This window comes from Camellia sinensis, chromosome 4 (genome assembly GCF_055761805.1).
Source record: "Camellia sinensis isolate YWXY chromosome 4, ASM5576180v1, whole genome shotgun sequence".
Classification (NCBI taxonomy): Eukaryota; Viridiplantae; Streptophyta; class Magnoliopsida; order Ericales; family Theaceae; genus Camellia; species Camellia sinensis.
This window is the reverse complement of record NC_138964.1, coordinates 26,158,431-26,182,639: the sequence shown is the minus strand read 5'-3', so window position 1 is coordinate 26,182,639 and position 24,209 is coordinate 26,158,431. Positions and strand designations below refer to the sequence as shown.

General features: G+C 33.2%; 1 protein-coding gene across 49 annotated transcripts in view; it reads right to left on the bottom strand.

Moving 5' to 3' along the window:
• LOC114323679 (uncharacterized) overlaps positions 1 to 17,112 on the bottom strand; it is a 35,662-nt gene extending 18,550 nt beyond the window's left edge. For 6 of the 49 annotated variants that reach the window (XR_014366184.1, XR_014366186.1, XR_014366192.1 and 3 more), the window contains exons 1-8: positions 16,505 to 17,110; positions 12,915 to 13,000; positions 7,349 to 7,630; positions 6,793 to 6,888; positions 6,581 to 6,627; positions 6,410 to 6,480; positions 5,294 to 5,386; positions 4,957 to 5,023 (exon numbers count right to left, since the gene is read on the bottom strand). Coding sequence is in view for 11 of the 49 variants with exons in the window: in XM_082924506.1 (XP_082780632.1) it covers positions 4,957 to 4,979 (23 nt within the window). In the remaining 38 variants the exon portion in view is untranslated. Of the gene's footprint in view, positions 1 to 4,956; positions 5,163 to 5,293; positions 5,431 to 6,409; positions 6,484 to 6,580; positions 7,631 to 7,718; positions 7,797 to 12,914; positions 13,001 to 14,164; positions 14,272 to 15,422; positions 15,509 to 15,613; positions 15,745 to 16,504 lie in introns of those variants that run through there. The other 43 variants (XR_014366181.1, XR_014366188.1, XR_014366191.1 and 40 more) reach the window with 34 other exon arrangements.
• Positions 17,113 to 24,209: the final 7,097 nt, after the last annotated feature.

Below are 24,209 nucleotides of genomic sequence, written 5' to 3'. Positions count from 1 at the left end.
TCCAAGTGTAGATTATTAATCATACAAGACACAAATTGTCTGAACTTTAATAAAATCCTCGAAATAGCCACACTGATACGGACCCAATTTCAAAATATGTCCATATACTCATTCACGGAAATGTATATGGATCTTTTCAATTTTGATTATAATCCGTATAAGGTACGAAGATGTAGTAAATGCTTTTTTTCGAATTGGATTCTCAAACTAATCTCAAATGGAATCGATATACAATAACCCATATTTCTAACTAAAAAACTAATCACAAGTCTCATACGAAAAAGAACTATTTTGAAACCTGCGGAATTAATAAAATACAACAATCAATTTTTAAGAAGATATATACATAACAAAGTTAATAACCATCACTATATGAATACTTCTCTTCACTTACTAACTGATTCATGTCATGCAAGAGGGGTGATACAATAAGTGAAAAGTATTCATGTACTAATAAATGTTATTATCTTTGTTATGTATATATATTCTTAAAAATTGTTTATATTATTTTTTTAATTTTGTAGGTTTCAAAATGGAACCTTTTTGTATTAGACTTGTGATTAGTTTTTTAGTTAGAAATAGGAATTATTGTATGTCAACCCCATGTGAGAATAGTTTGAGAACCCAATTTAAAAAAAAACATTTACCCCACCTCCGTATTTTATGCATATTACAATCGAAATTGACACTGCCCATATACATTTCCGTATATAAGTAGATGGACATATTTTCGAATTTTTATCCGCATGAGTACGGCCATTTCAAGGAGTTTATTAAAATTTAAAAAATTATTGTGTCGAGTATAATTAATAGTCGGCTCTTAGAACAACCAATTGGTAACGTTATTTGGATTTCTCCTTCCATGGATTAGATTAAAATCAACTCAGATATATTATTCATTAAAACAGGTGAGACTGTTTATGCTTCAACGGGATAATTTTTCAAGATTATTTGGGTACGATTAAAACTATACAAGCTATATGGCTCAGAGTTGTACGCGACAAATACGAAGTTGAGCTAAAAGCTGCCGAATGTGGCCTCCTTCTAGCTCAACAATATGGGTTCACACATATATTAATACAATTAGATAACTCATTCATTGTTAATACTATTAAAGGTGGCGAATTACCAGTAGAATATTATGATCTCTACATGTATAAATTATTGCTTTATTTATTGTTACTTATAAATCGTTCAAATGATTTTTTTTTTCTTTACATTAATGCATTTTTATACCTACAAGAAATTACCTCCAAAGGAGTTCAGCAATTCATAATAAGTGTTATTGTCCTTGTTATGTATATATCTTCTTAAAAATTGTTAGTATTATTTTTTTAATTTTGTAGGTTTCAAAACGAAACCTTTTTATATAAGACCTTTGATTAGTTTTTTTTTTTGGTTAGAAATGGGGATTATTGTATGTCAACCCATTTGAGATTAGTTTGTGAACCCAATTCAAAGAAAAGCATTTACCCCACCTCCGTACTTTATACAGATTACAATCGAAATTGACACAGCCCATACACACTTCCATATATAAGTATATGGACATATTTCGAGTCCAAGTCCGCATGAGTACGGCCATTTCGAGGAGTTAATTAAAATTCAAAAAATTAAGCTTTTAGAACAACCAATTAGTAGGGATATTTGGATTCCTCCTTCCATGAATTGGATTAAAATCAACTCAGATATATCATTCATTAAGACAAATGGGATTGTTTATGCTTCAGTGGGTTGTTTTCCAAGATCATTTGAGTACGATTAAAGCTATACAACCTATACGGCTCAGACTTGTACACGACAAATATGAAGTTGAGCTAAAAGCTGCCGAATGTAGCCTCCTTCTACCTCGACAATATGTGTTCACGTAGATATTAAAACAATTGAATAACTCATTCATTGTGAAAACTATTAAAGGCGGCGAATTACCAGTAGAATATTACGATTTCTACAAGCATGAATTATTGCTTTATTTATTTTTATTTATAAATCATTCAAATGATTTTTTTTTCTTTTACACTAATGCATTTTTGTACCTACAGAAAATTACCTCCTAAAGAGTTCAACAATTACATGTTTGATTACATGTCTAGGGAGGGATACCAGGTGACGAATTTTTTGGCTGCGAGAGCCAGAGATTGGATGCTAGAACGAACCTCAAATACTACTACGACAATTCACCGTACTTTTGAGAAAGTAAGATATTATTATGGCAAGAATGATTTAGCCGAGACGACTTAATTTAGGCTTAAAGCGCAGATAGCATGTTTCAATAGTTTCACATTTAATAAGTCTAATATTTGTTATCCTGTTAATTTTTGCACGTCATCTTTCTAGGTGTTAGTTTCGAACAATTCAATAGTTTCACGTTTAATGGTTTATCGGCTTCTTCGCCTATATTCTTGATGTTTAATTCTAATTTGTACTTATATTTACTTTTGATTTTTTAATTTTTGAATATATATGAACTAGTGATTAGTGCAACTAATTTTGATCTAACTATGAGCATACTGCAGAATGAACATAAGAGTCAAAAAAATCTCCATGGATAGGCATTTAGACCAAAATAATCAAATATAAATATGTTTTCATAAAACAAATAAGTTACTCATGTTTGTCTATGATAACAGAAATTCATTTTAAATATATATAAATAAGATATTATACCTAACATACAACCATATCCACAAACAAAACAGAACCAGAGTCACCGGAGTGACAATCATATAACAATACAAGGCATGCGATTTCAAGAGATGGCTCGAACAGATTTTGGTCAGGTGTTCGAACAACCGAATCACCGACCAAACCCCATTGTGAACGGGGAGGGCCTAGCTAGGGGACTTTAGGAGTTAGTGCCCATGATTTGTGTCACTCCAAGACCACCAATTATGTTGTGGAATTAGAGGTGATTAGGCCTAAGCCTCAAAAGGCTTTGGGCCTAGTCCAGTCGCTGGACATCATGGAATCATTTTTTTCGGACCAAATGAGACCTATTTTGGGATAGTCCAAAGGTGGTCTTTCCTCTCATATGCCTAAAATTACAAGCCAGATATGGGTCAAATGTTGTTGATAACCTTGGAAAAGAGACTACTGCAACCAACTTTCGGTCGGCTGCAGTTTACAAATTTACAAAATTTCAATTTCATAGTTGGTCAATGGTTTTAAAACTAAACAACAGGCGGAAACCAAACCGACCTAAACGCTGCTATACACGTGTTTCTATTGGACTGGTTTAACGGATTGCATCCTTATCACCTCGTCTCTGCATCCCAGATTTGTTGTTTTTGTGGCATTGATTGAGTAGTTGGAAATTTACATCTATCTTTCGACATTTCAATTGTCTAAATGCTGACATCTAAGTTCCAACGTAATTTAGATCTCTCTCATCTAATTAAATGTTGTTTAGATCTCTCAAATTCCAATCTCTTCTCTCAAGTAAATGAAAACTTATCTAATAAATTATCTGTGAATTGATTACATGTGCAAGAGATACTCAGCTATTGTTCGGTGGCTGAGGAGCTTTAAACTTTGGCCCCCTCTTGGTTTAGTGTGGCTTGGGTGTTCCTGGCAACTCAAATGCCTTGGTTGTTGAAGAGGGAAAAGGGTGGGGAAGAGAAATAATTGGATTATTATCCATCTTGGTTTGATGTGGCTTATTTAGTTAGCAGGATAGGAAACATAAGACAATTTGATAGTACCGAATATTCCTTGTCTTTGCCCGTTATATTGATGTACCTTATTTCTAGTATTTTATATATTTGGGATCTGTTGGCCAACGTCACATGGATTCTTAAAAATATATCAAATATCCGTTTCGGACACTTCACACTTGGATTAGGGTTTGGGATATGTGGCTCACACTTGCAATTGAACACTTCTTGTGAGAAACTAAATTGGATTATATATAAATTTTCATGACCGTTAGGAGGGTGAAGTGCCACTTTCCTTCTCCTATCTCTTCATCTTTGCGTGTTACTGTTCACCTCCCTCAAACATGCCCTTTTCAGCTGCTAAACCCTAGCTTATCAAGTACAAACCATCCCAAATTATTCCCATATCTATGAGCTACTAATTTAATCTGAAAATCCATAAAGCAGCATTATCTAGTCGCTTTAATTGCACTATTTCAGATATGATGCAATCTGCAAGTTATAGAAATCAATTCAATTCCACCCTCTTACTTTTCACAAACACAAATCTTTCTTTTACCTCTTACAACACCTAAGAAGCACGGGTGCAGGTACGGATACGAGTGCGGGTACAATACGGGTACGCCGATACAGCAAATTTTTAAAAAAGTAGGTACAATTACAGTTGGAGTACGCCAATTTTTTTTTTTTAAAAAAAAATTAAATTTATAGCTAAACATCCAACATACAAATTAAATTCAATAACATAATTAAAAAGAGAAATTACAAAAAAAGAGAACATAAAAATAAAAATAATAATAATAATAATAATAAAAAAATAAATAAGAGTACAAAAAGCTGGAAAAAAAAAATGAAAAAAGAAAATTTGTTTCAGTTTTTTTGATAACATGTGAAATGCTGTTTGGGGGGGGGGGGGGGCACCCTCCACATTTGTGTAATAAAAAATATGGATGTAATTTCCCTTCTTCTGTTTTTTATAAGTATATCAAAGAAAAGATATTATAAACAAAAACGTTTTATTACACTGCACCCATTAGCTTAATCAAATTTTAATATAACTCAACACAAGTTGTTCACATTGACTCAAAAACCAATCTGTCCTGGTAAGTTTGTTTAGCATGAAAGAGTAGGAAACAACAACAAAATTACGGAGTTTTTTCTACACAACACCTATTAGCAATGGTAATTGAGTTTTTAATAATAATAATAATAATAATAAATAAAATTTGTCCATGCAATGCAAGGGGTTACCTGACGAGAACAACATTCAAAACCCTAGAAACGGAGGGAAAAGAGGGTGTACCTGACGAGAAGAGGAGTCGTCATTGGAGCGGAGGGGATCGTTTGCTGCCAAGGAGGAGTACAAAAATCTGGAAAAAAAAATTGAAAAAAGAGGAAACAGAAATCTGGACAGAACAGAAATCTGGGGGGAAAAAAAATGAAAAATGATATGTCTTCGTTCATCGTTTGCTGTGAAGAAACAGAAAAAAAAAATCTAGAAAAAAAAAATGAAAGAAGTGGAAGAATTGAAGAACAAAGAGAACGGAGATGGACAGAACAAAGAAAAAAAATCTGGACAGAACAAAGAAAAGGAAGAAGAATCGAAGAAGAAGAGGAGGAAGAATCGAAGATGAACTTACCAGAATGTGATCTTTGAAGGAGAGAATCGATCAGCACCTTCGATTAAACCTCTTCAATAGCTACGCAGGAAGTTCTTCAGCTCTTGGGAGTCTCTGTGTTTCAAGAAAAAGAGAGAGAGAATCGAATAGAGTAGAACCCTAATTTTAATTTGTTTCTTGTCTTGTTTATTACAAAAGTACCCCAAATTTATATAATTTTTTTTAATAGACCAAAGCATTGCTCCAATACCCTTTAATTTGTAAAAAATCTCATTTTATACCCCGAAGTACCCAAAAATGTACCCGTGGCATACCCATCACATACCCATCATTATACTGATCGTATAAACGTACCCGGTGCGTTTTTGGTGTACCCGGTACGCGTGCAGCCGCACCGGTACGCGTACCCACACCCGGTAAGTACCCGGTACTTGTACGGAAATATTTTTGAAATACCCGTGCTTCATAGTACAACACTACCCACCTAGAAGCCTTTTACGACCAAAGCCCAGACCCACGTCCACAACTGACACCCATATCCAAGAACATGTACACCATAGGTCTAGACCAAGGATAGAATTTGTAGAGCTTTTAGATATGCAAGAACGTGTAAAGTACTTTTTGGCAGTGGCATCTTTTCACACACAAGAAACATTCCCATGGGGGCCTCAGTTTATCAAATTGTTTACTTATCAAAGAAAGGAAATTTAAGATAAAGAATTGAAGGGTGTAAGAACAACCCCAAAATTTTGTGACAAAGAATTGAAGGGTGTAAGAACAACCTCAAATCACTACATTTTGTTGCGATTTTTGGAACCCTTAAATCCCCATAATTTACAACTCATCCACCCTCCAACAACCAACGTCAACCCCACAAAGCCTATTTTTCAGTTGCCATTTATTAGGCTTGGGTTCACTACTAGTAGGAGTAGTTAACCTCATCTTGTCCTACATTGTAGGTCATTAACTTATTTTGTCACTTCACGCTTCTCTTACTTTGTTTCCACTACAGGCCTTACAAGGAAAAATAGAAGGCGAAAAAAGCTGGCTGCTATGGCACAAAGCATCCAAGTAACAAAACACCCAGCAACACGAAACAATAAAAATAACAGTAAAAACATAACAAATATTTCTAACCTTTGGGGGGTAAAACACATTTGTTTGCTGCAGCATGGGCAAGCCAGGACTCCATGACTCAGACAACTTATCTTTTGTAAGAAAACATGTCAGAAACTCGCATACCATTTTCGTTTCTTTATAATTACTTATGCAGCAAAAGTAAGTTTCAATTAGAAGTCAATAAATCACCTAATTGAGTCTCTATGTACTTGGTAGAGGAATCATAGGAAATGAACCTGTAAAAAATAAGGGTACCCCCAAATGTTAACTAGCCATTCAATGACATAATAGCTTAGATACTTACACTGAACCACAAAAGTTATACGATCAATAATGTGCATAAAGAGAAGAAACACAATCCAAAAAAAGACAATCAAACGTTAAGTATTAGGTTCCCAAACCAGTCTCTACTGCTAAAATCTAAGTCTCCAGCCTTCAAGTTAAAGCCAGATTCCACATGCCTCAGCATTATCGTTCTCCACATGTTTTCTCCGCACCTATAAGAACCAAATGATTACTTTATGTAATAATGTGCTGATATGCATTACTGCATGCTCATGGGAGTACAATTTTGTTATTTTAACAACATACAATCATAAACTTATATCTCCATGAGGAAGCTGAGATATCCCACCAGAGAAATTGAGATCTTTACAAGCAGGTACTATTGAAAGAGTGGCTGGAGAAGCTGGGACCTCAATCACGTTAGGTAGTGTTTGGATATTGGATTTGTGAAGGGATAGTAGAGAGAAGAAGAAAAAATATAGTTTCTACTTCATTAATCTTTTCTTATTGTTGTTTCCATTTCATTTTATTTTCCTACTATAAAGTCATCCACAAATCCAAGATCCAAACACAATCTTGGAGTACAAGATACCAGTTATGAAATCGAGAATCATGAATTGAAATCCTCCTGGTTGCAAAACAAAAGAGGATGGAACATGTATTGATACATACATCAAGTTGTTGCAGCTGCAGATATTCCTCAAGACTATTACCAGTGCTCTCAAAAACTTCAATCAATAGCATAGCCAACCTCATAATCTTTTCTTCTTGTGAATCTTGAGTAAATTTCTCATGTTTAACTCGTTCTATAAAGCTGATCTCATTAATTAGATAGACAAAATGATTTTCAAGGCATTCATGGATTGTCATACTTGTCATTTAAACCAGCACCATCTTTTCCATGAAAAGTGATGAGAACCACGCAAGCAACTTGGTAACAGCCAACTCCCCCCTCTGCGAAAAGTAATTGAAGAAGAAAATTATATTAGCTTGTTCATCAACTTGAAATTCAAAACCAAACATATGTAGCTTGGGGTCTAACTCTGAGTGATAATTCTTCTGCAAAAAGACAAACCATGTCCAAATCACAAAGTGCTACTATTAAGTCAAGCCGATTGTTCTGGAGAAAAAAGAGTGCATATATAGAGAGAAGTTATGCAGAATCAATACAGTAAATTAAATAAATAAATAAATAAAAATAGTGCCAAAATAGGAAGAACAAGCATTATGTAAATCTTTTACCACTTTATTTTTAATATAACCATCAGCCGAACCGAAAATCATTCAACCATTTTCGACTGATTCACAGTTTGAAATTGTTCGGTTCAAATCAATTGGTTCAGCGGTCAGATCAGTCGATTTCAAAAATTTGTTGAGAGAGAGAGAGTTGAAGAAAAGAAATCGAAAAAAATGAAATTCAAAGCTTGCAATTGCAGATCTTGAACTCAGAAGGGAGAGAATGAAGTAAAGAAATTGGGAAAAGAGATGGAGAGAGGACATCAATCAAGACCCACCATGTCGTTGACCACCACAACCACCGCTACTCACAACCATCGCAATCACCCACACCACATCCATAAAGGCCATCGTTAGCCACCATGAAAGAGGGGAAAGAGGGAAAGAAAGAGATGCACATATGAGAAAGACAGATAATAAAAGAGGAGAGAAAACGTCTTGAAGAGAGAGACGAAAGACAAACTGTGAAGAAAGAAATACGAACCCTAAGAGCATCTCCAACCGTTCATTACTTTTTTCACCAAATTTGAGTAAAAAATAGCTGATTTTCTCAATCTAATACGGCTAGCTCCAGCAGTGTGCACCAAAAGGGAAGGGGTCGTCCGGTTGGTCGACCGGTAAGGCTTATGAATTTTTTTTCTTTTTTTCCCTCCTGATTACTCCTGTCAAAAGAGGCGAACTCAGAGTGGCTTTCGAAGCTTGGAACTTTTGCAATGAAGTTGGCAAACAAGAAGCTGTTTCTATGGGTAGCCCCAGAGCTGCCGATTGTTTTGATCTTTCAAGTATGTCAATCACACCCACTTCAAAACACAAATTGCTATATACAAGTCCAGCGATAATATTTTATTTTTTAGTGCTGATGTTGTAGCTTAGAGCTGATGCAACCAAAGGTTTCTCTGGAGACTATTACTATGACACTAGAAGAAAAAACTCTATGACACTAGAAGAAAAAGCTCAGGGTCATCCGGGGGGTCGACCCCAAGGTTGTCCAGTTGGTCAACCTCCCAGTGTAAAATCTATACAAAATTTTGCTAAAATTGGTCATCCGGTTGCTCATCTGGTAGTGAAAATACAACGGTAATAAATAGTGTTTTGGTGAAAGACCCAGCTCATTCTCATTTTGGTGAAACTTTTGGTGAATTCTCATTTTGATATCAATTGGGTGAAACCATTGAAGTGAGAAAAAGTGAGTTTTTCATCAAATTTCAAATCTGATGCAGGGTTTGATGCACCGTCAGAGATGGCCTAACGTTGCCTTCTTTTTTCTTGGAATTGGAGTATAAATAAAGGACATAAAGGCTGAAATTGTGTGGGAACTTGAGTATAGCTGTCAACCCTGATTAATTCTAGAAATTAATTTAACCAATTCTATAAAAAAAAATTATCAAATATTTTATACAGGTATGAGATTCACATAATATAAGTTTTATGTAGATTTATATTCATGTAAATATTTAATGAAAATTTTAATAGAATTGTTAAAATTATTTATCAATCTCATAGATAAAGGTGATAAGATAATATCAAAAGCCATCAACATGGAGGGCTCTAATTTATATAGGGGTCATTTGGGAATTTCAATAAAATGTTAAAAGTTAACTTTTAATCAATTTTAAATCATATCACCTCTCACATAAAAAAAAAGTCAAAAAAGTTTTAAAAAAATTAAAAAGTCAACTTTTAACCATCTTTTCAAAACATCCCATAGTCGGATCAGATTGGCCAAATTTGAATTTTCCCAATTTGTTAGCCGATCACAAAATTGAAAAATCACTTATATTACAATTGCAGTTGACTGTTAACATTTTCGAAACCAATCATTCCTGAATCAATTCAGATCAGTCGAGTTCAACAGGTTCACGATTCTTATGCATAATTTTAAAATAAATAAATAAATATATATATAACAATAATAATAAATCATTTTTCGTTTTTAGAATGCTCGGGTATTCTAAAGCTAGCAAGCAAAAATAAAGAAAGAGTAAAATCTCAAAATTTAAAATTTAATTATGAGTTAAATTAAGATATACTAATTTTTATTACTCGGTTCAATTCCTTTTCCTTACAACGTATTAGCTTAATTTGCATTCTGTTTGTTTTGAATGGAAGATAAATGGCCCCAAAAAGGTGTCAGGGATGTTATTTTTGTGTAACTTGTGGGGATATTTTGACCTAAAATTTGTCTTTTTCCAACTAGAATTGTGTTTATCATGAAAATGTATAAATAAGTTTTGAAAGATTTCCCAACCTCTCTACATAGAAGATTTGGGAAAGAGTAAACCCGGGTATTTGTTTGGGGGATTAGAGGGTAGGATAGGACTCCATATTCATTCCATGTAATAATCCAATAATGTAACCGACACTAATAGTCCAATCAAACTATCAATCCCTTATTTGTTGGATTGTTGGGTCTCATGGGGATGTGGGATACAAAATGGTGAGATAACTCCTTTGGATTAGAGGGCAAAATGACATTTTTGGCCCTCCAGATTATTGTACTTAATAAAATAAAATAAAATTTAAGAGTTTCAACTAAAGATTAAAATAAATTTATTTATTTTTTATTGATGTTCTATTTATTTAATTTTTTAAAAATTCTAGCCAAAAGATAAAATATAATTTGTAACTCATATTTAGTATTCATATTATTTAGTAAACAATTCCAAAGGATAAAATAGTCTTTTGAGCATTTATGCTTCTTCATAATATCCCAAATAAGCATATGATTCAATAGAATAGTCATTCCCTAACTATGAAGCACGGATACTCCAAAAAAGGTGCTGTACAAGTATCGAATACTTATCGGATACGGATATGCGAACGACAACAAATAAATATCCTTTTTTTTTTTTAATTTCAGATAGTAGAGGTATATGCGAAGGATAACGAGGGATACACCAAATAAGTGTCCATTTTTTTTCTTATTTTTTATTTTTTATATTTCAATAAACCAAATAAGTTTTTTTTTTTTTTCCAATTTTTTGTTATTTTATATTTATATTTTTTCAATGATCAATACTCTCTACTCTCATTCTTTTTCTTTTCTTTTTTTTTCACTTTTTCCCTAATCTATTAGGTTGCTTTTTTTTTCACTTTTTTTTTTAAGTTTCCCTACATGGTCTTAATGTAAGTATTTATTTACTAAATTTTTAATTTTAAGAACTTTAATGTTAGTAAATCTTTGTTTAATAGGAATCTCTCTTTATTTATTAATTTGCTTTAGGTTTTATTTTTATGTATATTACATTATTAAAATTATAAATAAAATTTAAAAAAATTACAAACACATATCCCCGCCCCATATACTAATTTTTTAGACGCCTATCCCATATCCGTATATGTGCTTCTTAGTTTCTTGACATCTAATTTCATGACTAAATAAACATGGAATACACATCATTTTCAACAAAATAGTTCGGAGATTATGTATCCTAAGATTTACAGTCCGATAGATTACAATTCCCTTATCCAATCCGTCCAAACAAACATGGCCTAAGTTCATTCTTTTTTTATTAAACCAAAAAACCCATTTTAATTACAAAAATACAATTTAAATTTCTCGATACCTGGGTTTGTTGGTGAGAGAGAGAGAAGATCCAGAACGAGAGAGTCATCGAGGAATAAAGCAAGAGAGCCTTTGATGGTCTATTTTTTTTTTTTTTACCATTAAAGAATATATTACCGTAAAATATATTGGAAAATGTGTTCACTAGTTTTGAACACCAAACCAACACTTGCGAGTCAATATTTTTCTTTTTTCTTCTGTAGTTTTTGCTCTGCATTTTTGATTTTTAAAAAAGGCAATGCTAAGAATACCAAATTTTCTATGTGAGACAATTAGTTATTCATTTGGTAGAAAATTTGGAGCCTATAACATTTTTTTTTTTTAAATTCAAATCAAAAACATATATTTTGTGTTTTTGTTTTTCATTCTTATTTATAAACTAGTTGAACTCCAAAGCGCGTGGGAGTCATGTTATTGTTGACTAAGAATAAGATACATTACAATATATAGTATTATTAAGGTGCTTTTAGATAATTTTAGGGTCGTAATATCAATATTAGACACAAAATTTTGAGTTTGAGAGCGTTAAATTCAAATTAAGTATCATCTCTATATAGAAGGGGGGAAAAAAAAGGATACTTACCAATTAGACCTATTAATTGGACTTATTTACCTACAGATCCTATTGACAAATTTATCACTATAAGTTTATTCATAAAAATAGGAGAGGCTGATAAATTTATCAATATGACTTAATGAATAAGTCCCAAAAATAGGATTTATTGGTAATTTATCCTAAAAAAAATTGCAAATCAGAAAATCATGTATTAGATTGTCTAGTTTGACAGATGGTTTAACCATAAAAATATGTAACCTTGTTTGAGCTTTGTTGTTCATTGGTTGCTTGCTTGAGTGATTAAGTTGAATGGGTATAACCAAAGCAATTGCTAATTTCTTCATTGTGTTAACCACTCAAAAAAACATTAGAACCAAATAAATCCAACCCATGCATATTCACTTTGACCATGTTTGATTTAGTTTTTAAAAGCTTGTTTCAGTTTTTTTAAACTAAAAATTAATTTGGTGAAATAAATTAAAAAAAAAATTAAAAATACTTATCACTGTTATATAATTTTATCTTTTGGGAGATCAAAATTCATTTTTTTAAAATATTTTTTTGATATTTATTTTTATCAAATTAATTTCAATAATTTTCAATAATTTTTTCCCCTGAAAACAAGCCAAACCACCCCTTGTTTTTTTACAAAATATATCAATTAAAAAACAAGTATCTAGACATATGTGTACCGAACAATGATAACTTTAGTAGCAAAACATGGTGGCTTTTGGTTGGCTGAGCCAACATGTATACTCAACACAAGTGGCTAAGTTTTAAAGAAGATATTATTTCAAAAATAATTTTAGAAATAGGCAACAAAATAGAGCATAAATTTGAAGAATAAACAAAAATCAGAGAAAAGAAGAGCAAAAACAAACCTGCAATGTCTTATTTGTTCTTAACCCTGACATATCCTTTGATCCCTTGCTTCTCTTTCCCAAGTCCTTCGTCCTTGTTCCCATCCCTACAACACAATTACATCTCCCCACCATCAACACATACATTTACACATATACAAATTAAAAACTTAAGACAACCACAAAAATTGTTACAGAAAAGTAAAATAGCAGGAAAATTCAATTAGTTATCTATATAAAAGAAAATCAATTTAACATGTTCCAAAAATTCCAAGATGTGGACAGAACAATCAATTTACATACATGCATGGGTACATACACAAGTAGAAAAGAAATCTTGCTTCATTTTACTAGAAAAGAAAAGTTAGAAATTCTTCCATAGCAGCACACCCATTTCATCTCCAACAATATTTGATGCAATGAACAATGCCAAAAAACCCAATTCGTGGAAAAATTAAACAGCAGAAGAAGAAGCATATATTGACACAATCAATAAAAAACAATTTAAATTTAGGCTAATTTTTACATAAATTTGCAGAATAAAAAACAAATCCAAACTTAGGCCAAATTTGGCATGATTGAAAAAAGACAAAAAGTCAAAAAGTCACTAACCTATTTAAGTCACATCATCTTATTTAAGTCATATCACCTCTCTAACACATCACTTCAAACCCAACCCAAACCCATATTTCATAAAAAGTCAAAAAATGTACTTATTTAGTCTTCCCAAACTAGGCCTTAGATACACAAAATTAATGCAAAAATGTCTTCCTCGTACCTGATTGAAAAACAATAGAGACAACACACAAAATGGGTCATTTTGTACTTGAAACAAAACGACCGAAAATACAAAGTGAACCCTTCATTCAATTTGAAGAATAACAATTCCAGTCACTTTAACGAAAACTGAAATCAATGAAACAGAGCAACAGAAGAAAACAAAAACAAACTTGAAACTACTAACGCAACAAAGTTGAAACTATATATATAGTTTTCGACATTTTTCACATGCAAGAAATCGGGTTGACATACTTATTTCATGTTCCCACTAACTCAAGGACGTCTCAAAAGATTATATAGTTTTGGACATTTTTCAAATGCATTTAGCACTTTGCTACATATCAAAGTTGGACCTTACATAGGAAGAGGATAAGAACCTGGATAAGACATGAATCAATTTTTTAAATTAACAAAGACATCTAATGAGATTGGAATTTCCATGAGCTAGATATTGTACTGAAACAATTAAGTTAAATACACTTCTGACATACCTTTGCAGTTCAACACAAAGCTAGAAGTAGAATAAATTAGAGGTCATTGCAAGTCGGTGGTGCCTCAACTTGAAAGTGTTTGGTTTTGTAATTTTATATCCAGACACCTGACCGTGAATAGTTGTATTTTAAAAGCTATCAAGAATTTATTAGATCAACCGCCAAGCAAAAACTTAAAATAGGAAATCGTATACAAAACAGGAGCAACCATATATGGCAGGATGTACAAATTTTGGGGTACTAAAAGAAGTAAAAGACACTAAGCAGCAAAGTATCAATGATGTCCATGGCAATATAACGATTTCCTTAAAAATTAATAACTTGGGGAAAAAAAACAGAGACATGAACATTTAGATAGAAAACACATAGACATGAACATATACTTTCTCACTCCGGCAAAGCAAAGAGAAAAGCTAATTAAAAGGGAAAAAACATATACTCAAGGAGAAAAGCAATGTTCCTACACCAAAAATAAATAAACAAATTAAAATCTATTATAGGTGAGTCAGTACTTAAATAAAAAATAAAAATAAAAAATAAAAAATAAAAAAAAAAAAAAACCTATTATGGATTTGGTTGCACAGTATTGATATACCACACTCCCTTCCCTTTACAGTATCTCATTTGAATTCTTAAAATTTTTTATGTTCTGTATTATTTTCTGAAATTAATTAGGATGATCATTTGATTTGCTAAAAAATTGATGGAAAATATATTACAAATAGAATAGTTATTTTATGAGGAGGTTAAAGAATAACATTCCATTTCATTCAATTCAAGTGAACCAAACTACATTACTATTTAAGACCTGAGCTGAGACAATGGAATAAATAGACATAAAAAGGGAACTATATAGATAGCATCTGTAGCTATTGACTGAAACATTTTAGAAGTCATATTGGACTGAATATTCAGTTTTTAGGGCCGATTTTCAATTCTAAATTTTTCTTCACTTACTTTTTTTGCCTTTTGGGTACTAAGAAGATGGATTGTTCTATTATTGCATACTAATGGTACACAATAAGTTTTTCAACAACACTGGGTTGATAGGTTGTCTCTCAGAAATATCTTCAAACACCTGACTTGCCGAATTCTTGTGGTTTCCTATTACAAACAAGAGGGGAAATCCTAACAAAATAGAAAGGTTAGACAAATGTTTCACTCAAATAAAAAGTGAAATGATTGAATCTACATACCATATGAAGAATTACTGACAAACAAATCATATACCACAACAATATTTATATCTATGTCAAACCTTGGAGCCAATGAAATATTAGTCTCTTTGACAAACCCTCAAATAGCTTCTACGCACAAGTTTCGTATGCCCAGCAAGACCATTGTCTATCAAATACAAAATAATCATTGAACATAGATACATATATATCATAGAAAATTGAACACACGATGTTATAGAGAATTGCTAATAAAAAAATTCATAGCTCTTACAGGTTTTTCAACTTGAATTTGACTGCTCAAATAAGTGAAGAATGACAAAACCTAAACCAAAGCAATCAAGGGTTTGTGTGTGTGAGAGAGAGAGGGGGGGTTGGATAGAGTGGATAGCGGTGGCCAGGAGGATCTCATCAGTGAAAGAACAAATACAAAGAACAGCGTCGACGTAAACAAATACAGAGAACAGCGAGCGTCGACACAGACAAATACAGAGAACCATAGCAAATCGTCGATACAGAGCTATGAACTGAGTAAAGTCGTTTGCGTAGCATAGCATCGACACTGCCAGCTGTCTTTCATGAGACCATGTGGCTGATAGATTGAAGACCCATATGGCTTCAGATTTGTATAACCAACAATGGTGGTAGGGTGAACCAGTAATTTGAGAGAGTTTTGAGGGTACTCAAGTCATATACAGCGTTGGATTTACGCTTATAGTTTCACGCTTTTTATATATGGTTATAGACTAAGAGCGGCTCGAGCTGCTATTGCCAAATTATGGCAGCAGTTGATAGAAAGGTACCTCCAATGGTAACTTTTAGCAGCTGCTATCTTTGGCAAATGCCAAAGCTTGTGTCAAATATAGCACAAGCTGCCAAGTTAGCTTCAACCAACCGTTTCCTCCCTCCCTCCCTCCCTCCCTCTTTCATCATCCTTTCCAAACACAGTTTCAATATTCACCCAAAAATCACACAAATTTCCAAACAATATTCACCCAACAATTTCCAAATTTCCAAAATCACACAAACAGATCAATTGAAAAAAAAAATCTGAAATAGATCAATCGAAAAAAATAAATCTGAAGCATAATTTTTTTAAATCTGAAATAGATCAATCGAAAAAAAAAATTCAATAAATTTGAAGAAGATTTTAAACAATAAATACCTGGATTTAAGTAAATAGGTTGAAGTACACTGTAGTTTGAAGTAATGTTCTGATCTACTGATCTACTGAAATAGGTTGAAGGAATGTTCTGATCTACTGATCTCCAGTGATGGAGGCTTTCAGGGAGAGAGAGAGAGAGAGACAGAGAGACAGAGAGACTGAGAGGGAGATGGAGGAGGAAAGCTTAGTGGGTCTTTGGAGAGAGAGAGAGAGAGAGAGAGAGAGAGTGAGTGAGAGGGAGAGTGAGACTGGTTCGGAGTCAGAGGGAGAGTGAGACTAAAAGGGAGATGGAGACTTTCAGAGAGAGAGAGAGTTTCGACAATGGAGGGAAAGAGACTTTCGGTGATGGAGGGAGGAGACATGATATCAGAGAGTGAGAGAGAGAGAGACGGAGACTGAGAGGCAGGAGGAAGAAATGGTGTGACACACTGAGAGGGAGAGGAATAAAAGGTTGGATGATTCTACACAAATCATCTCAACCATCGATGACCAACACGTGGACGGTGGTAATGAAGGGAGAAGATACATGATATCTGAGAATGAGAGAGAGAGAGAGAGAGAGAGAGACGGAGACTGAGAGGGAGGAGGAAGAAATGGTGAGACACAGTGAGAAGGAGAAGAGTAAAAGGTTGGATGATTCTACCCAAATCATCTCAACTGTTGATGGCCAATACGTGGACGGTGGTGATGAAACTAGACATAGCCATTGTGTTCTGTTTAGTTAAAAAAAAAAAACAAAATAATTTAAAATTTTCAATAAAATATAATAAAAAAATAAATATATTTTTTGAAATGAAGGCAATAAAAAAATAAAAAAAATTAATTGACATTAAATGAAAATAATTTTATTATGATAAAAAGACATTAAATATATTTTTTTTTAATTTTTATATTTGTCTAATCGAAAATAATGTAAATATATAATTTTTTTACAAACAGTTAAAAAAATGTCACAAAAAATAAAAAATAAACAAAAATAAACTCACAAAAAAACTTATATCCAAACAACATCTACAAATTTAGAGGAAAAGTTGGTTGAGATTTGCCAAAATAGCAAATGACTATTGGAACACTATTACTATAATTTGGCAAAATAACACTATTCATTGTCAAATTATGACAATAACAATGGCAATAAAGTAACAACCATTAGAGATGTTCTAAGATAAGACTAACTATTTATAAATCCAAAAAAAAATTTATTAAATGAGTTGTTATATTAATTTTTAAAATTTTTGTATGTATAAACGAAAAATTAATTTTTAAAATTTTTGTATGTATAAACGAAAAACTAAAAATAAAATGGCACTAAACATTCATTACAAAATTAAGGTAGTCCATCAAATAATGATTTACACCAATTAAAGACGTATTATTTCATAAGTTTAAAGCACTCTATTTGATTAACCATTTATAAAAATATTTTTTGAATTTTTATATTTTTTATAATTTTTTTAATCTTTTATTTAACGCTTTAAATATTTTAACTAAATTATTTTACTTTTTCGATCCACTTAATCTTGATACAATTAAAAAATAAAATATTTTAAAAAATCATTAAATATAAAAAAAAACAAAAATTCAATATAATTTCTGAATTTTTCTTAAATATTTTATGTTTTAAGTATATATAGATTAGGTGCATTTAAAAATATATATATATATATTGACTGAAATATTGAAAAACAAATTCTAAAGACAATAAAACACCAAAAACTCAAACTTGTGAAGTGACTACATTTATAAAAATTTCTAGAGTCCCCACTGTAATCATCACCATATGGTTAGTATCAAAAAGCCCTCTCTCTTCTTTTTCTTTTTCTTTTTCTTTTTTGTGTTTTAATGGACTTAGAACTGATGAGGGTGAGAGTATTTTGGTGTTTTGATGGGTTTATTATTAATTTTAATGGCTTTAATTCACATAAAATCCTTTTGAACTCTTGGTTTCCTAACAGAGTTCTCAAATCCATTTCTCTTTCTCCCTTTTTATCTCTCCCCTTTGTTTGAATTTGTTCCAATATTTCTCCAATTTTGTAGCTATGGCGGAGGAACACGGGTTTTAGTTGCCGGAGGGCCACCGCCTCTATACCAACAACTGAGGCTTCTTTGGTCCTCCTCACCACCTTTAATCTCTATTTCTAATGTTATAGAGACCATTATAACATTTGTCTGGGTATGTATATATACATATATACATAACATGCGAACAAGTGTTTGTAAAAGCACATAAAGTAACAAAAACTTATGCTTTCTTTTTAATTTTCTTCTTTTTTGACTCAATTTCTTGAGCATCCAAACAAATTTAAGAGAAATCCATGAAAAATGAACAAAAATATATATATAGATATATACATACATACCCAAACAAAACTTACTAGATAAAAGTCAGAAATTGGTCTATGAAGGATTGTCAAAATGAATTTGAATTTGATTCACACATGGGTTCTTCAAAGAAGCATCAATTGGAAGGAGGAAACAAAGATAAGTGGGCAAGAAATGGGTAATTACCGGAATTACGATTCATGGTTTGTTGAAATCAATAACAAGAAGCAGAAGGAAAGAGAGTGATGAAGATGAAAGTAATGAATCAACAACCTCGACAGTGAAAGAATCGAGGATACCCAAAAGGGGGTTTTCGCAATCCACTTCATGAGAGTGGGTTTCGAGAGGGTGTCTTCTCCATAGTTCATTTCTTGATGATGCTAAGTCAGCCTAACCCAAGTGAATTACAACATGAGAAGCTAGGAACACAAAAAGAGTTTGAAGAATACTCTTGTATTCACTTTAGGGAAAATGTACAAGTCTTGGATTGTGTATTGAAACAAATGAGCTCTTCTCCTATTTATAAGCAACTTAAGCCTTCTTTAGAATGTTTCAGAATATACAAGAAATGAACTATGGAGAAGTTTCTCATGGAAGCTTTCCTTATCCTACAAGAAGGTTATAGAATTCTATATATAAATATATTATACAAATGTGTACATCATTCTAGATGTATGCACAAGAAGACTATTATTTTCTCAAGTTTTCTAGGAGGTTCTAGAATCTTCTATTACCTTCATGCCTCCAATCTTTATTTAAATAGGGGTTCTATTGTAGGAAATGTAGCAGGTTGTGACAATCTGAACTCCAATTAGAGGAGTGCACTAGCTCAGTGGCCTATCTGATTGTCCAACACAACTCATATTCTTCAAATCTTATAAAAAAAAAATAAAAATAAAAAAAAAAAAAAAAGAGAAAGAAAGAAAGAAAGAAAAGTCATATTTTTAGAAGTTTAGAATTTATATTTAAGTTCATAAGGTTGGGCTTGCATTGAATTTTCAAGTTCATTTATTCAATAAGTTAGGTTTGAAAATAGTTTTTAAACCCAGCCCAACCTAATTATTAATATATTTTATTTAATTTATATACTTATTTAACACGTTTTTTAATTTAACTCCCTACAAAATAGTTTATATTACTTTAAGAACAGCTTAAATATGTTTATTAGTTATATGGTAAAACACCAATAAATCCCAAATGTAAATGTGTTGAACCATTTAGTCCTATATCTTTTATTCTATAGACTAAATAGTCCAATTTAAGTGTTAATTACATAGCAACCCATAAATTTTGCATGTGACTTGTCTTTATTAGGGGGTAAATGTGGGTTTTTGGTGATGTTGTAGTTACAAAAATGCCCAAAAGTGTATTATAGTTTTTTTTGTTTTCTCTCAATCTCAAACAAAACGGACGAGATAGAATAGAAATTTCTGGTTTTCTATTCCAATGTTAGTGATTGGATCCTCATCTTGGGTGATTGAAGCATCTAATTTGGCAATGTTGGAACTTGAATATTCATTCCTGAAATAACGTTGTACACCACCCACAAAAACCCTAGAAAAAAAAACCCCCCCTTGTAGCACATTTGAGAAGACGAGTTGGCGTGGGCATTGAGGATTCCGAACTTGTGAACGTCCGTGTGGCCGTAACATCAACGAGCTAACATCGTTCGTCAATCGGCGTTCATGTGGTCGCCATTGTGCGAGGGCAACAGGTATGGAAATGTTTCATGTTGATTTTTTTTTGTGTGGTTTATTACAACATCGTGGTTTTGTTATGTGTGAAATGGTGGATTTTTTTTTAGATTTTGATGATGTTACTTTGTAATGAATTCGAATACAACAGTTTCATATTTTTTTGAAGACAAAAGGTGCAATGTTGTGTTTATAGACTGAATAAATTGCAATGTTAATGTAATTGGGCTTTACGATACTCTGTGATGGGGAATTATGGGGTTTGGGTTGATGTTAATTTTCGATAATGGTGGAATGTTAATGTATTCATGTTGTTAAGTTGGTTTCTGTGTTTTTGTTGTTGTGTGTGGGTGGTAGGAATGTGATTTTGGGATTGGTTCGTAGTAGATGTTAGTATCTATTGTTTGATTGATTTAATTTTGGATTGTGAACATGGTGTGGATAGTGTTGGGTTTGTGGTTGTGCAATGACCATGTAGTTAGATGGGTTATGTTGGTTGGAGTACAACAGTTTGTCTGTTTGTGTTATTGGTTGTGTTGGTGACGTAATACGCAGATGCTGATGTGGGATAGTAATTGAACTATTAAATTCCTAATGCAAATAGTGTATTTGATATATGAAAGACACTCCCAGCAACAACGAAGAAGCCAAAAATTGTAAGAATAATGTCGGTTGCATACTAACACATAAAACAAGACTCAAAAACCTCCCTTTCATGAATTGATCAAGGAAAAAGATGACCTTGGAAACGTGGACCATTTCATCACTAATGTGTATGAAATGCCTCAAGTTTTCATGTGTTCAATTAACGTCTGATTAAACACATAACCAGTTATTATCTTGCACCATTTTAGCCTCCAATTTTAGTTACTCAATTTTAATTACCAACCATCCTTTAATTCATTAAGTCCAATGGTGAGTTAAAGCACTCTAATGGAGTGAAGTACCAAACCAAGAGTTAACTTAAGACATGAGAGAGATGTCATGTCGTTGATAATGAACCCCTAAAAGGGATTAAACCATTAAGCATAACAACCTCAATCTCAAGTTTAAAAGAATAAGAGGCTTGAAATAACTCTCAAAGCAAAACAAAAACCAAGAAATGAGGGAGGTTGCAGAGATGATTAGTGTTGTAAATAAGTGAGAAAAGCATTAAACAAATGCTATCAACTCAAATAAGTGATGGCTAAGACCTAAAACACCAAGTTCATCAGGACGATTACACTACAGGCATGCAAAACAAGACTCAAATGCAATGATCAACCAAAAACAGTCCTAAAACAGTCGAAAAAAAGTCCTAAAATATGCTGGAATTAAAACAAAAATAGCTAGAATAATAAGCTAACACATGGAGGAAACTAGGCTAGCAAGCAAGACACAAGGAGGGGAGGCTAACCCCTCCAATTTTGGACTTCAAAACATGATTTTAGCCATTGAAATAACTCTAAAAATCAGTGTCTAAAAGCTCAAAAAAGTTGGTGTAAAGGTGGGAAACACAACGGTAAAGGCCTTGAGAGTAAGGTACAAAGAAAGGTGAACCACCCCTCTGTAGACACCCCATTTTTGACCGACCTCAAGATTTGGACGTCATCGTTTGTGCACTCGATGATTGTCTTTGTTTGTGCTCGTTTTAAGTGCCCGAAGTTCACTGCGGAACGCCTTGTCCCTGGGCCTCTAAACTCTCTTTGTTTTGTGTTTATTTTTGGACCAAACCTTGGTACCCCTTTCCTGGAGGGAGAAAAGGCCTTGTCGGCCACTTTTGGCCCTTGTCGGCTACTTTTTCCCCTTGTCCGCCACCTAGGGTGGCCAGTCGGCTAAGGGAGGTGGCTGGTCGGCCACCTAGAGTGGTCGACGGCCATTTTTCTCTTTTTTCAGATATTTTATGTGCCAGCTGTGCCATCTGTTGATCACTGAATGCATCCTCCATATATAAGGGGAGGTTTCTCCCCCATTTTGAGGGTTAGAAAAATTTGTGAGCAAATTTTCCTCTCTCTCTCTCTCTCTTTCTAGAATTCTCTCTCTCTCTCTCCCTATTTTGTTCTTGAAAGTGAGTTTTCTCTACACATTTGGATAAGACCCTTAGCCAAACATCTTCATCTTGGAGCTGAGGTTCTTGGAGGTCTTGTTTGAGCTCTCAAAGCTGGTTTTAACTCAGAAAAGTGGTTGTTTGTTGCTGTGCTTCAAAGGTATAAAGCTTACCCCTTTTAAGCTTATTTTTGCACACTAGTTTGGCTACCTTTGCATGCTATTTTTGTCCTAGTTTTCAACTGCAAAAACCTCTGCTTTTATGGTTTAAAAATGGTGATTTAAGGCCTTTTTAGAGTTAGGGGTGGTCCACCCTCCTTTGTAGCTTGTTTGCTAAGTGTTGTGCCATCTTTTAAAACTTTTAAAACACCCTTTTCTTGGCCTTTTAACCACTGAATTCCAGTAGCAAAACTTGGTTTTGAGGTCCAAAATTGGAGGAAGTAGCCTCCCCTCCTTGTATCCTTTTTGCATATGTAGATGACCTAAGATGTGAGCATGCTTTTCTACCTTTTTGTAGCTTAAATCAAGCATGTTTTAGGCTCTATTTTGACATGTTTAAACTTTGTTTTTGGTTGGTTGGAGCACTTGTTGCTTGCTTCTTACACTTGTAGTATAATTATGCTTATTAGCCTAGCATGCCTAATGAGTTAGCCTATCATTCTAGCTTGTGTTAGCTTAACTCTAGCACATTTTTGCTAATGTTTTGACATGCTTTAACTCTGTTTTGAGTGGTCTTGGTCATATGTATTTGGCTTTGCATGGCTATAATGTAATGTCTTCACTAATTTATTGCTTTGAGGCCTTGAGCATGAAGTGCATGAGATGATTGCATGTTATAGCATCATTTTATACATGATTTCAGTGCATATAGCTTTGTCACACTCTCATTTCTATCACTCTTTCATTGCTTTTGAGGGTTGTGCTTTTGTGTCTTGCTTGTGAGCCAACATGTGTGCATGATTTTCTTGCCTTTTGAGCTTCTATCTCAGCATGTTTAGGCCACTATTTTGGCATGATTTAGCTCTGTTTTGAGCTGGTTTGGTCATTTGAGTTTGATATTGCATGCCTCTGGTGTAATGTTTTTCACTAGTTTAATGCTTTTGGCTATTAACATGTTGTGCATATATTGATTGCATGATTTAGTGTCTTTTGCATGCCATTTCAGCACTAAAAAGGTCTGCAACCTCCCTCATTTCTTCATTTTTCCATTTGTTTTGAGGGTTGGTTAACCTTATGATTGTGTTTAAGCTTGAGATAGAGCTTGTGCTCAATGGCTTTAACTCTCTTTTGAGGATTCCCCTAGCCAAAGGCATGAGCTCTCTCATGTCTTAAACCATCATTTGGTTGACCCCTCTCCAATTAGAGGACTTTCACATTGGACTTAATCGGTTAAAGAATTAATCGGTAACGTAAAATGTATAAACAAAATTGACTGAGTAAAACATGAACAAGATAAGCATTTGTGTTGCATTGCATGTATTTGGATCAGACGTTAATCCATACACAAGAAATGTGAGACATTTCATACTCAAAGTGATGAAGCGTGTCACATTTCTTGGTCGTCGTCACCCTTGATCATACATGATAGGGTGGTGGCCATTTGAGTCTTATGTGTGCATTCATGACGCTTGTTCAAGCTTGGTCCTTTGGCCATCATGGATTGA